The sequence below is a fragment of the Gopherus flavomarginatus genome, chromosome 5 (genome assembly GCF_025201925.1).
Source record: "Gopherus flavomarginatus isolate rGopFla2 chromosome 5, rGopFla2.mat.asm, whole genome shotgun sequence".
Taxonomy (NCBI): domain Eukaryota; kingdom Metazoa; phylum Chordata; order Testudines; family Testudinidae; genus Gopherus; species Gopherus flavomarginatus.
In genome coordinates, this window is record NC_066621.1 from 7,722,380 (window position 1) to 7,738,668 (window position 16,289).

A 16,289-nucleotide genomic window follows, 5' to 3' on the forward strand; every position below is an offset into this window, starting at 1 on the left:
CATGGATGCACACCGCCGAATTAATGTGCTTAGTGTGGCCACGTGCACTCGACTTCATACAATCTGTTTTACAAAACCGGTTTATGTAAAATCGGAATAATCCCGTAGTGCAGACGTACCCGTAGGCACACATTTTTGACTGTGAAGGAGACTAGCCACTGGAACAAATTACCCAGGGGAGAGGTAGAGTCTCTGTTTCCTGGTGTCTTCATGTCACAACTGCCTGTCATTCTGGAAGGTGTCTTTTAGTGAATTACAAGCAATTGGGCTTAATATGGTGCACAGTGTGTGAAATTTCATAGCCTGTGAAATAGAGGCCAGATTAGGAGATCGAATTGTTTCATAACCTCTATGAAAAGCTCAGTGTGGGGCGAGGAACAGACCCTGCTGTTTTACTGGGTAGCCTGCTTGCTCCCCAGAATCAATAATGAGCAAGTGGGGTGATCCGGGATGCAGCTCAAACATCCAGCTGGACTGGCCAGGGGCAGACATCAGGCTTGCCAGGGAAAGGTGGGTGCGGCAATGACTTCACAAAGGCCTTTGGCAGGAACTCAGCTTATTGGGCAAAGATGATGAGGTATCTGTGACCTCACAGAGCTCCCTTGACAACAGCCAGGCAGGACAGGGATGCGGGCAGGGGGAACCACGGAGAGCCCTGTAGCCTTGCTGCAGCAAGCCTCCATCTCGTGGTCTCTCACTGAGGACCAAGAGACTTTGGTGGGCAGGAGATTCAGTGTGTGTGTTTGTCATTCCCATGTGGATTTTTTTCAAAGACGTTGCCATCTGTGTAGAAGGTAAGAAAAACTATAGGCTCCAGATAGAGATACAAGATCAGGGACTCTATCCTAGCAGATTCAAAGGCATCACCACTCTCCTAGTGAAAAAGTTTTTCCTAATATCCAAGCCTTCCACACTGCAACTTGCGAGCATTGATCCTTGTTCTGTCTTCTGCCAACTCTAAGATTTCATGAGAATCGATCTTTCATTAGGAAAATAATTCAAAAATGCAAAAAAAAAAAACTTTGAGTGAAGTCAATCCATCATGATCTTTAGTGTCTGGGAGTGTGGGCCTTGGGAAGCCAAGAAGCCAGTAGAATAATTCCAGTTCTCTTAGCATCCAAGCCTCCCTAATCCAAGGAACACCTGAGGGCTACGGGAGACAGAGAGGTGCTGAGAATGTCTAACTCATGATTGAAAACACAGAGATGTGTTCTTGGCTTTGGTTGGGGGACAAGTAACAAATCAGTTGGGATTCTTGCCCCAAACAACAATCTCCCATTGTCCTTTAGAGCACGAGGGCCCTAACATGCCTGACTTGCTCAAATCTCTCTCCTGCTAGGACTGAGAGATTTTTCTCCATCCCCCATGATACCGAGGGAAAGAGAAAAGAAGTGACCTCTCTTTGGTCACATAGCAAGTCATGCCAGAGCTAGAAAGAGAATCATAAGAAAGAAGTTGTATCAAAATGTTTTGCATTTCAAACTAACTGATTTCCTAAACAAAGGCAATTTGATGTGTGGTTAGTGAACTGAAATGATACATTCTTGTCTCCACGTGTTTCTAGATTGATGAACCAGTAGATCTATTCCCTAGTTTTTATCCAATGATTGAGGGAGGAAAACAAGTTTGCCTGTTTTGTGAATTCCCAAAGGCTTTCTTGAATTTCAACAAACTAGTCGACTGAACTGAATGATTTGAATAAACTGAAAGGAAGACAAGATTTTCTGCACCTTTCAAGGAAGCTACTGCTGCTCAGAGCTGGGTTAGCATTTCAGCTAACTTTGCTTCCAGGGCCTTAGCTATCACATCAGTGGTGCGACTGTCTGAAACACTTGGCAGTGAACATGTTCTACTGAATGTTATTTTTTCTCTTTTATTTAAATTATTTAAAAGATTGTCATAAATTTGGCCCTTCTCAGAGGTTGTCAATTTCAAATGTAATTATGACAGTGATGGAGACTAGCCACTGGAACAAATTACCCAGGGGAGAAGTGGAGTCTCTGTTTCCTGGTGTCCTACCATCATAACTGGTTGGGAAGGTGCCTTTTAGTGAATTACAAGCAATTGGGCTTAATAGGGTGCTAAGAGTATGAAATGTCATAGCCCGTGAAATAGAGGCCAGATTAGGAGACTGAATTGTTTCACAACCGATGCCTCTATGAAAAGCTCAGTGTGGGGTTAAGAACAGACCCTGCTGTTTTACTGGGTAGCCTGCTTGCTCCCCAGAATCAATAATGAGCAAGTGGGGTGATCCAGGGTGCAGCTCAAACATCCAGCTGGGCTGGCCAGGGGCAGACATCAGGCCTGTCAGGGAAAGGTGGGTCTGGCAGTGACTTCACAAAAGCTTTTGGCAGGGACTCAGCCCATTGAGCAAAGACAATTAGTTGGGAATTGGTCCTGCTTTGAGCAGGGGGTTGGGCTAGATGACCTCCTGAGGTCCCTTCCAACCCTGATATTCTATGAATGAGGCGTCTGTGACCTCACAGAGCTCCCTTGACAACAGCCAGGCAGGACAGAGGGAACCTCGGAGAGCCCTGTAGTCTTGCTGCAGCAAGCCTCCATCTTCGCTTTACCAGATAAAGGTTATGAGCAGACAATGGCTGGAAGTCGAAGCTAGACCAATACACACTGGAAATAAGGCAAGGAGCATTTTGAACATCAGAGTTTGGAGCAATTCACTGAGGGTTGTGCTGGATTTTCCACAACTGGCCTATTTTAAAATCAAGCTTGGGTGTTTTACTAAAAAATCTGCTCTAATTCCTATGGGAATTATTTAGAGGCACATTCTATGGCCGAAGTGAAACAGAAAGTCAGACGACAGTGGTTTCCTCTGGGCTTGGAATTAATCTGTGACTCGCTGGGGGCGTTTGAAATTTGACCATTTTGCTTCCCTCTTCCTCCTTTTCTCTTGTCCCTTCTTCTCAGTTGGAAAACAGGCCACCAGAAAAGCCTGATTTCCACCCTGTGCCCCTTCCATTAGTGCTTTCAGCTGAAGGGCATTGTGACTTGAGACTGAATTCAGCCAGTCAGTGCTAACTCTCCACAGGTGACTTGCAGAAGTCAGTAAATGAACCTGCAGGTTTCCGTGGGAGCGATGCCCAAGGCAGGGCTCAGGCTTCGGATTTATGCTCAGGGTTAGAGGAGTCAGGAAGCGACAGGTGGCTGAGTTACCTCTGGTGTCACAATGTTACTGCTCAGGTTCCTCTGCCTGCTGCACCACCTGGGCAGTGACTGGCAAGGGGAAGGTTTTGTGGATTTGAAACTTAGAAACCAGGAAGCGCAGAAGAGGAATGGCTTAGACAGTTTGGCAGTAAAATGTAGCTTTTGTGGCAATATCCTGTGCGATTGCTACTGGATCCGGGACACAGACAGCATTCCTGCCCCTCCTACCACCTCTTAGCTGGGCCTACATAAAAGAGACCAGCTAGAGTTTTGCACACTTGTTTGTTTAAGACTGAGCAAATAAGGCCCAACAAATTACTGCTAGGATGAATTTTGCTGCCTCCTCTCCTTGACTAGAATACAAGCAGTTTCTGATTCTCTCAGATGAAGTAGTTCTTCTAAAATCAAGGGCAAGACCAATCAATGGCTTTTTCACAACTCAAACCCCCACCCCCCCAGGAGATTTTTTTTTTATTTAAACTGGGTTTTTTAAATTTATATTGACAAATTTTTATTTTAAAACCTGTCAAGTATAAAATTTGAAACAATGACAAGCGATGTTAAGGCCTATAGTTGCTCCAGCCTATTAAAGTAATTTAAATAAATACCTATATGAAGAAGTCAGTGTTTGCTGCCAAGTGTCAGAGGAAGTCAAAGCACTGAACTGTTGGAATTCATTGCCTAAGCACCTGGGGGTCCAGAAGTTATTGAAACACTCAGCCAGATTTTGGCAGCACCAGCCTCTTCTGCAGGTGCAGAAAGAATATTTTCTTCATTCCAGCTGATGCAGCTACTTCATTCAAATGTAAGAAACTGATTGGGAGTTAAAAAAGAATGAAGGCTTCTTTTCCCCTTGTAATATATGAATAAACGCTAGAGAGGCAGAGATGTGAGCTACTACTTCTAAAATCTGGAAGGACATTATGAGCAGGAACAATCAGTTCAGTGCACGAACTAGAGATACTTCTTTACCTCAGTTTGTTTGAAATGAAAACAAATGGTTCAGTCAACCTTTTTGTTTGTATATATCCTGCAAAACCAGCAAGTCAACATGTTTGAATGGATCCCTATTTCTAGAATCATAGAAGACTAGGGCTGGAACAGACCTCAGGAGGTATCTAGTCCAACCCCTTGCTGCAGGCAGGACCAACTCCAACTTCATCATCCCAGCCAGGGCTTTGTCAAGCTGACCTTTAAAAACTTGTAAGGATGGAGATTCCACCACCTCCCTAGGTAACCCATTCCAGTGCTTCACCACCCTCCTAGTGAACTAGTGTTTCCTAATAGCCAAGTTAAGCCGTCCACAGTGCAACTTGAGACCATTGCTCCCTGTTCTGTCATTGGCCACCACTAAGAATTTCATGAGAATCAATCTCTCATTAGGAAAATAACTTAAAAATACAACTACAGAACTTGTGGAATGAAATCAATCCACCCTGACCTGTAGTGTCTGGGGATGTGGGCCTCTGAGGCTAGACTGAGACCTTCATTGGCTAGAACCACCCAGTGAGCCAGTAACAATATCCAATCCTGTTACTGTCCAAGCCTCTGTAATGCAAGGAACAGCTGAGGGCTGCAGGAGACAGAGGGGTGCTGAGAACAACCCAGAGATGTGTTATTGGCTTTGGATGGGGGACAAACTGCAAATCTGTCAGTCACTACAACAGGTCACACTCGGAGCCAGGGAGACTGGGAATCGAGTCCTGCTGGCACTTCCCAGCTCTGGCTTTCTGGAGGAGGAGGAAGACACCAGCTCCCCTAGCTGACCCTGAGGCACCTTCTGGGCCAAAATGGAGGTGGCCCCCGGCACAGCTATGGAGTGTCCCAGGAGCGTTCTGCTAGTGGCATTGTATTGTTTTCACAGCCAGTTTCGATCTCTGGTTTCTACCCCTTGCCCTGCTGGCAGGGCACTGTGCGGCACCCGTTGCAGGCCACTTGGGTGCAGGAGATCGAGGAGGGTGAAGGGAGGAGCAACCCTGAGCATCTGCCATTCTGCTCCATCCGATCTAGAACAAGTAAGTGGAGTTCTCCAGAGCCATCCCCAGTGTGGTGGGAATATCCCATCACTAGGGCTCCCAGCCCGTCCCTTGTCAGGGTTTGTTCCCCAGGTTGAGGGTTCCTGTGCCCTGAGGTGGGTTGTGTCAGGAGGAGAAATTGCCTCAGCAGAGGGGAGGTGGGCAGGGGAGCAGGCAGGCTCGTTAATGAGAGGCTGCTTTGAAGCCAGACTCATGGCTGCTCCCCACTCAGTTCCAGGATGGAGCGAATTAGGCAGATGCTCAGAAGGAAGGCCGGGCAGGTGGCTCCAGAGTCAGCAGTAAACATCAGCCAGCCTTCCCAGGAGGAGAGCGGCCCCTCTGTCCCCGCGGGCGGGGAAGAGGCTTATGGCCAGGAGAAAGAGAGGAGCTGCGTCACATGCTGGAGGAGGAGGAAGATACCAGCTCCCCTAGCTGACCCTGAGGCACCTTCTGGGCCGAAATGGAGGTGGCCCTGGGTTCAGCTATGGAGGAGAGAGCCAGGAGAGGAAAGGAGCCAGGGAAGGCAGCACTGGGGCTTACTTCGCAGGAAGCCAAGGAGCCAGGACCTGCGCCCCAGGGCCCAGCAGGAGCCGTCCACCACCATGACAACTGTGGAGCCCTGTGCCAGCCCAACCCTGGCCCTCGAGGAGCCTCCCGCCAGTACCACCCTGGCCACCAAGGAGCCTTCCACCAGTACCACACTGGCCCCAGAGGAGCCTCCCACCAGCCGCACCCTGGCCCCTGAGGACCCTCCCGCCAGCCCCACCCTGGCGACCGAGGAGCCTCCTGCCAGCCCCACTCTGGCCATCGAGGAGCTTCCCGCCAGCCCAGAGCAGGAGTTGAGCGACTGCGCGTCAAACACCAGCAGCTTCGCCTACTCCTGTGGGGCCAGCAGCTCCTCCGTGGGGTCTGGCAGCCGTGAGTTTAAAGGCTCCCTCTTTGGAGGTGAGGGGAGACCCAGGAGAAAGGGAGGAGGACTGGGGCAGTGGGGGACTAGTAACACTCTGTGCTCATCGGCTCGCCAAGGCGTCGGGACTGACCCATGTGAGCCCCACTAACACCAGTGGGGGTGGCACAACCACACTCCATGGCAGGGGATGCTGGGTGGAGTCGGGGAGCTCCAGCCTCCCCTGATCATGTTGTGGTGGGGCTGACTGCCACTGGGCCCTGAGGCTGATGGGGCTGAGGGCGTCTCTGAGAGGGGCAGAGTGGGGCCCTTGCTGCCATGGGGCTCGTTACAGAGAAAAGGGAAACATGGAGCCTTCTCCGTCCACTGCATCCCCCCAGCAGCAGAAGGGATTAAACTTTCTCCTTCTCTCCCTGGTGCAGAGACCCCCAGTGCCTAGGTGGTGTGGCCTGAGGAGGAGGAAGAGGAGGAGCGCGTTGAGGAGGAGGAGGAGCAGGATTTGTCCCCTGAGGAAGATACCATCATGGTGATCCAGCAGCACCTCCAGGGCAGAGCTGAGGTACAAAAATCCCCCAGCTGCGCTGCCACCAAGTCTGTCCTGCTCCTTGTTCCATCCCCACCCAGGCAGGGGGTCTTGTACCAGAGAATCCCTCACCCCCAATGGGGGGACACATCACCTCTGTTATCTGGCACCCCAAAGTGGGGACATTTGTCCCACACAGGCCAAGGTCCCCGCAGACACTGTCCAAGTTACAACCCCTGTCTGTTTCGTGAAGGGGGTGGCTTTCCCTGTCCAACCCCATGGAGGTCCTGAGCCCTGCAGCTGGTTTGGGTCTGGGGTCCAGGGCATGTGTCTTGAACCTGATGTGCTGTTCATGGATCAGGGGTTCAGAGGGGATTGCATTACCCCTCTGTGGCTGATCCCAGCCTTCCCTCCTCTCCTCATTCTCTGATCTCCTGCCTGGACTCTCCTGGGGATCCTACCTCCCACCTATTGCAGTTTGGCTGGTCCATACTCTGCTAGGTACCAGGCCCTGCACAGAGAACTGCTAAGAGCAAGGATTGACGAGGCAGCAGGCATCTGGCCATAAACTCTTGCTAAGTGTCCCTGGAGTGATGTGAATGGGAGAGGCCAGGATGTGCCTTTTGAGTCTTGCCAGAGCTCCTGGAGGATCCTCCTAATTTTCCCCTGACTGGTGTAGCCCCATGTCCCATGACTGATGGGTGCTCCCTCTTCTTGCAGGCTCTGCACAACTGCTATTCACGGAGCCTGGACACCATCCTCAGGGGCCTGCTGACAGAGACCCCCACCATGGACAAGCTGCAGCACCTCTTGGATGGGACGGTCTGGGGTGGAATTGCCCCTGAACCCTGTGGCAAGGCAGCAGAGGAGAGACTAGAAGAGCCACGGTTCCATTGTGTCCTCCCAGCTTGGATCCAGATGGCCACACTTTCCCAGAGCTGCCAGTGCAGGGGGAAGGATCTGGGACTGTCAGTCAGAGCTGTGCACGGTTGCATTAAGCACTAACAGAGAGCACCAGGCCCAGCTGGGGACTGAGAGACTGAAACCTCTGTGAGATGCAGGACATGGACCACTGAGAAAAGTCACTGGCTTCTCACTAGGGAGAGACCCTGAGATACAGGAGGAGCCTCAAGGAATCAGCACTTGTGTCCTAGGGACACTGCAGTTCCCGGAGGGATTGTCCTCAGGGCCGTTCCATCCATCCTACCAAGGCCTTTGAGGCTGGGGTCTGGGGTCCAGGGCACGTGCCTTGATCCTGACGTGTTGTTCATGGATCAGGGGTTCAGAGCAAATAGACCAGCCCCAAAACTGACCATTGTCCCAGCCTGGAGAGACAAGGAGCTTCTGCCCAGCAAGATGTGGGCAGTGTCATGAACCCCCTTTTCAAGCTCTGCGACCAGGGTTCGGCTACTCCACCCTGAGCACAAAGTCTGAGCCCCTTGGGGAGGGGGAGATGCTGGTTTGTACAGCATGTACGCCTGCCCGCTGACCCTGCCTGCCTCCTTCTCCCGTAGCACATCCATCTCTCTCTCCATTCAAAAAACACCCAGGAGAGAGCCAGGGCCATACAGACCAGCGCAGCCCTGCTCCAATTTGCCACCTCCCTGCCTGGATTTGACGTAAGTGACCTCTGACCCCAGCATCCTATAGAGTCATGTTCCTCATCCCCTGGGTAATTGGCCCTCCCTGGGTCTGTAAAGGATTGTGTTCCATAGGCCGCTGGTTGGCAGGATCGTGCCTGGCCTCACGACCCTTGTTATTCTGGAGCAGCGAGGCAGCGAGTGCTCAGAGAGGGCCCTTGCCCTGCTCCCTTTGCTCCAAGCTCCCTTGGGGGCAGGGAGGAAGAAGGCTCTCACTCCTCTCCCACAGCACCTCCTACAGAGGGGTGGGAGCAGAGCTCAGGTCCAGGGGCACTGGGGAGCTGAAGGAAGAATGGTGATGGATTCCCCTCTTGTCCTCCTTCCATCAGATCTCCTCTGACTTCTCCAAGGCAGGCAAATTAGTGCTGCAGCTGGGTCTCTACATATCCCACCCAGCCAGTGACATCAGTCGGCAAGCCAAGGATGGGATATATTGGCTGCAGAGGCTCCTGCTCCGAAAGAGGGGTAAGAAACCCAGCTGGGCAATGGGACCCCATGGAAATGAGCCTCTGGGAGACAAGCTCCAGCTGGCCATTGGGTCGCCTCTAGAACTAACTTAGACCTGCTGTAGCGGGGAAGAGGAACCCCAATAGAAACAAGGCCCCTCCTTTGAGACTCCCTCTGCCGGGCAGTGGGACCCTACAGAAAGAAGCCCCCTCCTCTGAGACCGACCCCAGCTTACATGATGACTCTTTCTCTCCCCTTCTCTCTGAAGTAGGGAGATGAGTGTGAAAGTGCCAGGGAAATTGGCTGCTTTATCTCAGAGCCCGGCTCTGTCCCCCAGCCCAGGGAAATCAGCCCACCCCCCTACGGGGCAGCCAGCTCGTGAGGGGACAGGAACGGAGCTATTGAGACACATGGAGGGAAAGAGCCCATCATGAGGGCAGGGGCAGGAGCAGGCACCACAGGGGAAGGACACAAAGCTTGTAGGATGTCCCCAGTCGGGTAGCCAGGGCCAGATCCTGACTTCAGTGGGTGTGGGGGGTTCTCAGTATTAGACACCCCCATGAACAGGCACCCACTCCCAGAGCACAATGACCGTAAGGGTCACATGATTACTGTGATGGCTGAAACAAATCCCCCTTCTGGTACTAACCGACCTGGCACGGACCATGCGATTCCATTGGGCCGTGGATGCCACGAGGAGCCTGGCCAGTGTGCACCCAGAAGGAAACAGGCACTGAAAACAGAAGGCCAAACCTCCCCAATGGGTGTGTCTTTCTCCCCCAGGGCTCAACACCAGAGAGGCACCAGACCTGTGGTGCCGGCACGGGCTCCAGGACCCCGAGCGCCTGGGGTATAGAAACCTGGCCAGGGTGGGAGAGGTAAGGACTCTCCTCTGGTGCATTGCAGCAGCTCAGGTGTGGAGCTGTCTCCCACTGCAGTGAGTGTGTCATGGACACAGGGCAAGAGCTCCCGGGAATGTGCATGGGGTGAGGTGTGGGAATGAACCCGATCTAAAAGACCCAGAACCTCTAGCAGGTGAGCTGCAGGAGCTATCGCTGCTGGGAGCAGTAGGGGTCCTGTGTTGTCTGTGTGAGCTGGGTTCCAGAGCATGCAGACACATTCCCAGCATCTCATGGCACCTGTTGTGAATCCTGCTCCATTAGAGCTATTTGAGGCCTCAGTACCTGCAGCCTCTTACTGAAGGGAGTTCCTGGTCCATGTTTCCCTCCATGTGTCTCAATAGCTCCACCTCACCCTGTGCTTTCCTCCACTCCCACCCCTCCCTGGCTACTTTGACAGTTATCCCTCTATTTGTGTGATGAATTAACAAAGAATGCATGAATGTGAAGCAACAATGACTTTACTGCCTCTGCAAGTGGTGATCGAAGGGGGGATGGGAGGATGTTTAGCTTACAGGGAAGTAGAGTGAACCAGGCCGGGGGGGTGTTCATCATGGAGAAACAAACAGAACTTTCACACTGGAGCCTGGCCAGTCATTAAACTGGTTTTCAAAGCTTCTCTGATGCACAGCACATCCTGCTGTGTTCTTCTAACCACTCTGGTGTCTGGCTGCACGTAATCAGTGGCCAGGCGATTTGCCTCATCCTCCCACCCCACCATAAACATCTCCTCTTACTTTCACAGATATTGTGGAGCGCACAGCAAGCAGTAATAACAATGGGAAGTTTGGTTTCTCTTGAGGTCTATCTGAGTCACTAAACTGCACCAGCGCGCTTTTAAATGTCCAAATGCACAGTCTACCACCATTCTGCACTTGCTCAGCCTATAGTTGAACAGCTCCTGACCACTGTCCTGGCTGCCTATGTATGGCTTCATGAGCCATGGCATTAAGGGGTAGGCTGGGTCCCCAAGGATAATTATAGACATTTGAACATCCTCAATGGTTATTTTCTGGTCTGGGAAGAAAGTCCCTTCCTGCAGCTTTTGAAACAGACCAGAGTTCCTGAAGACGTGAGTGTCATGTACCTTTCCCGGCCATCCCACATTGATGTTGTGACACGTCCCTTGTGATCCACCAGTGCTTGCAGCACCATTGGTTTATGTACTCACTCACTTGGTGCTCCAGTGCCAAGAAAAGGATATGGGCTCAGTCTATTTCCCCACCACAGTTAGGCAATCCCATTGCAGCAAAGCCATCCACTATGACCTGGACATTTCCCAGAGTCACTACCCTTGATATCAGCAACTCTTATTGCATGGGCTACTTGGATGATAGCAGTCCCCACAGTAGACTTGCCCACTCCAAATTGATGCCCAACTGACCAGTAGCAGACAGGCATTGCAAGCTTCCACAGGGCTATCACCACTTGCTTCTCAACTGTCAGGACAGGTCTCATCTTGGTATTCCTGTGCTTCGCGGGGGGTGGGGGGGAAGCAACTTGCAAAGTTCAAGGAAAGTGCCCTTACACATGCTAAAGTTTCTCAGCCTCTGTGAATCACCCCACACCTGCAACACTATGCAGTCCCACCAGTCTGTGCTTGTTTGCTGGGCCCAGAATTGGCATTCCACTGTACCAACAAGCTCCCTGCCACCATGATGTCCCAACTGCCACAGCCCATGCTTTCAGGAATATCTGTGACCATGTCCTCATCACAATCGTCCTCGTGCCGGTGTCTCTTAGCCAGGTTCTGCGCATACTCCAGAATACTCCTGTGCGAGGTGTTTACAATGCTCACAACAGCAGCGGTGAGCTGAGCGGGCTCCAGGCTTGCTGTGGTATGGTGTCTGTATAGGTAACCCAGGAAAAAAGGCACAAAATGATTGTCTGCCATTGCGTTCACAGAGGGAGGGAGGGAAGGAGGGGCAACTGACACCATGCACCCAAAACCACCCGTAACAATGTTTTTGCCCCATCAGGCATTGGGCGCTTAACCCAGAATTCCAATGGGCAGCAGAGACTGTGGGAACTGTGGGATAGCTACCTACAGTGCAACGCTCCATAAGCTGATGCTAGCCACAGTAGCGAGGACGCACTCCGCTGACTTAATGCACTTAGTGGGGACATACACAAGCAACTGTATAAAATCAGTTTCTAAAAATCAACTTCTATAAAATCAACCTAATTTCATAGTGTAGATATACCCTCAGGCCAGTGGTTCCCAAATTGGTGTTCAAGAACCCCTGGGGGTTCGCACAATGTTAGGGGGGGCGTCACCAGAAAAATTTCCTTAATGGCATCCAGAGGATCCCATGCATGGGAGGCAGCAAGTGTGACTCAGTTGCAGAGCAGACAACCCGAGCCCTGTGGAGCACTGAGTGGGCAGCTGAGCACCAATCAGCATGGGACCAGCAGCCAAACCCGGCAGAGCACGCAGACAAGCCCTGGTCCATGGAGGCGCCGGTAGCCTGAGTCCCATGCAGCATGGGGCCAGGCAGTTGGGGCCTGCAGCCCAAGCCCCAGCAGTCAGCAGGTGCCAGCAGCCTGAGCCCCTGGAATGCAGAGCCAGGAGTCCAGACCCCGGCATGGGGCCAGCAGCCTGAGCCTCATCGCAGGCAGAGAGGCAGCTGGGACCCCTGTCCGTGGCAGATGGAAAGTTGGGTGGCATGAGGGGCAGAATGAGCAGGGGCCATGCTGTATGTGGGGAGTGGTTCAGGCTAATTTGTCCCTTGTGGGGCACCCTCCTAGGGATGGCCCTGGTGGTGGAAGAAAAGGTGCTTGCATGCCAAACCAGCTGGAACCAGGTAGTAGTCAATGTAGCAGCATTCAGGTGCTTCAAAAATTTGATCCTAAGTCATTTTCTCTGGAGTGCTGTTTTGCTTCAGTGAGAGGTGAGTGAATGTTAGCATCACACTGAGCAGATTTAAACTTAAATCCCCGGAAATATTCATTTTTAGGAGGGGGTTCATGAGACTTCACATTTTTGTGAAAGTGGTTCGTGGGTTGTTAAAGTTTGGGAACCACTGCCTTAGGCCAAAGTCTACCACTATTTACACTTCTGCAGCCAATTAACTTCTGTACCATTGCATGGGTGTGATTTATGAATAATTTGGCATGGTAACTTTAGCCCTGACTACCAATAGTGAGAGTTGATCTCCAATGATGGAATAGATAGAGATGGGTCATGTCTTGCAGGACGGTGACCCAGACAATTTGTAGATCACAGCAGACACATTGAATTGAAGTTTGTAGTCCATTTCTTTGGCTTCATCCTCATGGTGACGGTGCATGATCATTATATTGCAGTCCACAAACACTGCTGTCATCCAAGTAGCCAATGCAATCACTAACATTCTGTTATCAAGGGTAGTGACTCTGGGAAACGTGCAGGTCATAGTGGGTGAACTTTGCTGCAATGGGGTTCCCTAACTGTGGTGGGGCGATAGACAGACTGCATATCTCTATCTTGGCACCAGACCACCTTGCCAACCAATATGTAAACCACAAGAGGTACTTCTCAATGGTGCTGCAAGCACTGGTGGATGACAAGGGATGTTTCACCGACATCAGTGTGGGATGCATGACGCTCACATGAAAGGTGCATGACTCTCTCATCTTTAGGAACTCCGGGCTTTTCAAGCAGCTACAAGAAGGGACTTACTTCTCAGACCAGAAAATTACCATTGGGGATGTTGAAATGCCAATAATTAACCTTGGGGACCCAGCCTACTGCTTGCTCCCATGGCTCATGAAGCCGTACACAGGCAGCCTGGACAGTAGTAAGGAGCAGTTCAACTATAGGCTGAGCAAATGCAGAATGGTGGTAGAATGTGCCTTTGGACATTTAAAAGCTCGCTGGCGCAGTTTACTGACTAGGTTAGACCTCACTGCAACCAACATTACCATTGTTATCATTGAATATCAGGGTTGGAAGGGACCTCAGGAGGTCATCTAGTCCAAACCCCTGCTCAAAGCAGAACCATTATTGCTGCTTGCTGTGTGCTCCATAATATTTGTGAGAGTAAGGGGGAGACGTTTATGGCGGGATGGGAGGTTGAGGCAAATCGCCTGGCGTTCAATTTTGAGCAACCAGACACCAGGGCTATTAGAAGAGCACGGCTAGGCATGCTGCGCATCAGCGAGGCTTTGAAAACCAGTTTCATGACTGGTCAGGCTTCGGTGTGACAGCTGTGTGTGTTCCTCCTTGATGCAAACCCGCCCGCTTTGTTGATTTTAATTTCCTGTAAGCCAGCCACCCTCTCCCCTTCGAAATAAAGTAACTATTGTTTTGAAACCATGCATTCTTTCTTTATTAATTAAAAAAAAAGTGACATAACTGACAAGGTGGAGTGGGGTGGAGGAGGATGGAAGGATAAGGCCACATTGCTTATCGTAGCCACACTACAAATCAAAACTGTTTGAATGATAACTTTCTGTTGCTTGGGCCATCCTCTGGAGTGGAGTTGCTGGGTGCCCAGAGCCTTTAGAAAAAAAATTTTTTTAATGAAACATTTTATTTTGAAACGTTCAGATTTGAATATTTTAATTTTTTAATTAAAGTGATTTTTAGTTTTGAAATTTCCTTTAATTTTATTTTAAATAATTAAACCATTTAAATACTCAAAAATTAAACAAAACTTTTTCTTCAACTTTTCAACCAATTCACTGACAATTTTGAAAAATTTCAATTTTGATTCAACCCAAAAGGAAGGCATTTTTTAAAAAAAATTGAATTGACATTAAACTGAAAAATCAGTGATTCCCTGACTCATGTAGTGGTATGCTAGCTCTCATCGAGCTATCATGGTAGAAATAGTAGCATAGCCATGGGTAGCATGGGCAAAGAAAAGCAGCAGCATGGGATAGCCATGCAGAATACAAATCCACCTAAACCCTTTGGGTATATACACAGCTTGGCTAGTCCATGCCACCATTCCCCATGCTACCTTGGCTATACTGCTATTTTTAGCACAGTAATTCAATGATACCTAATGCGGCTATGTCTATACAAGTTAAGAAATCACATTCCTAACTTCTAGTGTAGACATACTTTTAAGGTTGTGAAAGGTTCCAGAATGGCAGCCCTGCAGTCCAATGTTTAACCCCAGAACAGGTAGAGCACAGGCAGTGAAAGAGACAACTTCCCAAACACACATAGCATTTCTGCCAATGCGCCTCTGTCCTGCCATGGAATCTCACCTCCAAGCCTAGTCTCTGGTCTCTCTACCATGGCTGCCTGCCTGGGGTCCACTGAGTACCAGCTACGATTGTGCTTTGGTTGGGTTTAATATTGCCACCTGTCCCAACAGACCCTCCCAACCCACATCACTCCATTTATCTTGCTTGCCAAGCACTCTCTTTTCTGCTCCATAGCTTCGTCATGGCGCTTTTCATTTCGGCATTCCTCAGGGTGTAGATGATAGGGTTTAGCATTGGGGTGATAATGGTGTAAAACAAGGCAAAGACCTTGTCAACCGCTAATGTGGTGGAAGGGCGGATGTAGATGAAGAGGCAGGGCCCGAACAGTAACACCACCACAGTGATGTGAGAGGTGCAGGTGGAGAGGGCTTTGCGTCTATCCTGAGAGGAATGTGTCCTCAGAGCGACTAAGATGATGACGTAGGAGATTAGCAAGACAAGGAAGCAGCCCAGGGCAATCATCCCTGTGTTTGCAACAACCAGGGCTCCCACCACATGGGTGTCAGTGCAGGCCAGTTTCAGCAAAGGGTAGATATCACAGAAATAATGGTCAATCTCATTCGGCCCACAGAAGGGTAGCTGGGTGGTCAGGAGAGTCTGAACCATGGAATGCGCAAAACCCCCCAGCCAGGAGGCCACCACCATCTGGCTGCACCAACGTTGGTTCATGATGGTTGTGTAGCGGAGGGGCTTGCAGATGGCCACGTATCTGTCGTAGGCCATCACTGTGAGGATGAGGATCTCAGTGCAGCCAAAAATGTGCACAGAAAAGAGCTGAGTGATGCAGCCCTGGTAGGAGATTGTCTTACCCTCTGCCAACAGGTCTACTATCAGCTTGGGTACGGTGGCAGAGGAGTAGCAGATGTCCACGAAGGACAGGACCGAGAGGAAGAAGTACATGGGCGTTTGGAGGTGCTGGCTGGACTTGACGGTGACCACGATCAGAAGGTTGCCAAGCACGATCACCATATAGATGAGCAGAAACAGGACAAAGGAGACCCGCTGCACAATCTCATTCTGGGAGAGTCCCAAAAGGATGAACACAGTCACGTTGTTTCTGTTCTCCATGTACTCAGCACAGGTGATGGGTCAGAATAATTCACCTGCACTGACACATAGAAATACCTTACAGTTATTATGGAGCAAGTGCATCCACTCCATAACTAAGGCTGCAACTTACTTCCATTATATGCTTACTTCTGGAATCCCCTCTACAATCCACCAGAAAACTCATACCAGCCTTAAATTTGGCTGGTTATATCTAGGACCTAGGTAGAGCTTTTCAGCCAAATTTGAAGTGAATTGGGCAACAAGCACATTAATTATGACATAAATGAGGGTTCTGTTTGCGGGATGCCTATGAACCCTAGGAATAGTTGGGGTTGGATGGGATTTCTCAAGATCACTAGAGAGAAAGGGTGCCCATAACCAGCTGAGAACGTTTCCAAAGCAACACTCCATTCTTGTGTTTGTGGTCAATATCAATAAAGAATTATA

General features: G+C 50.3%; 1 protein-coding gene across 1 annotated transcript; it reads right to left on the minus strand.

Annotated features, from left to right (window-relative positions):
* Nucleotides 1-14,927: 14,927 nt before the first annotated feature.
* Nucleotides 14,928-15,860, minus strand: LOC127051409 (olfactory receptor 4S2-like). The gene has a single exon (XM_050953670.1). It carries the CDS (start codon nt 15,858-15,860, stop codon nt 14,928-14,930), a length of 933 nt encoding a protein of 310 aa, XP_050809627.1.
* Between the last annotated feature and the right edge of the window lie 429 nt (nt 15,861-16,289).

Coding starts and splice junctions, on each gene's coding strand:
- LOC127051409 (XM_050953670.1), bottom strand. CDS start 15,860: ATGGAGAACAGAAACAACGTGACTGTGTTCATCCTTTTGGGACTCTCC.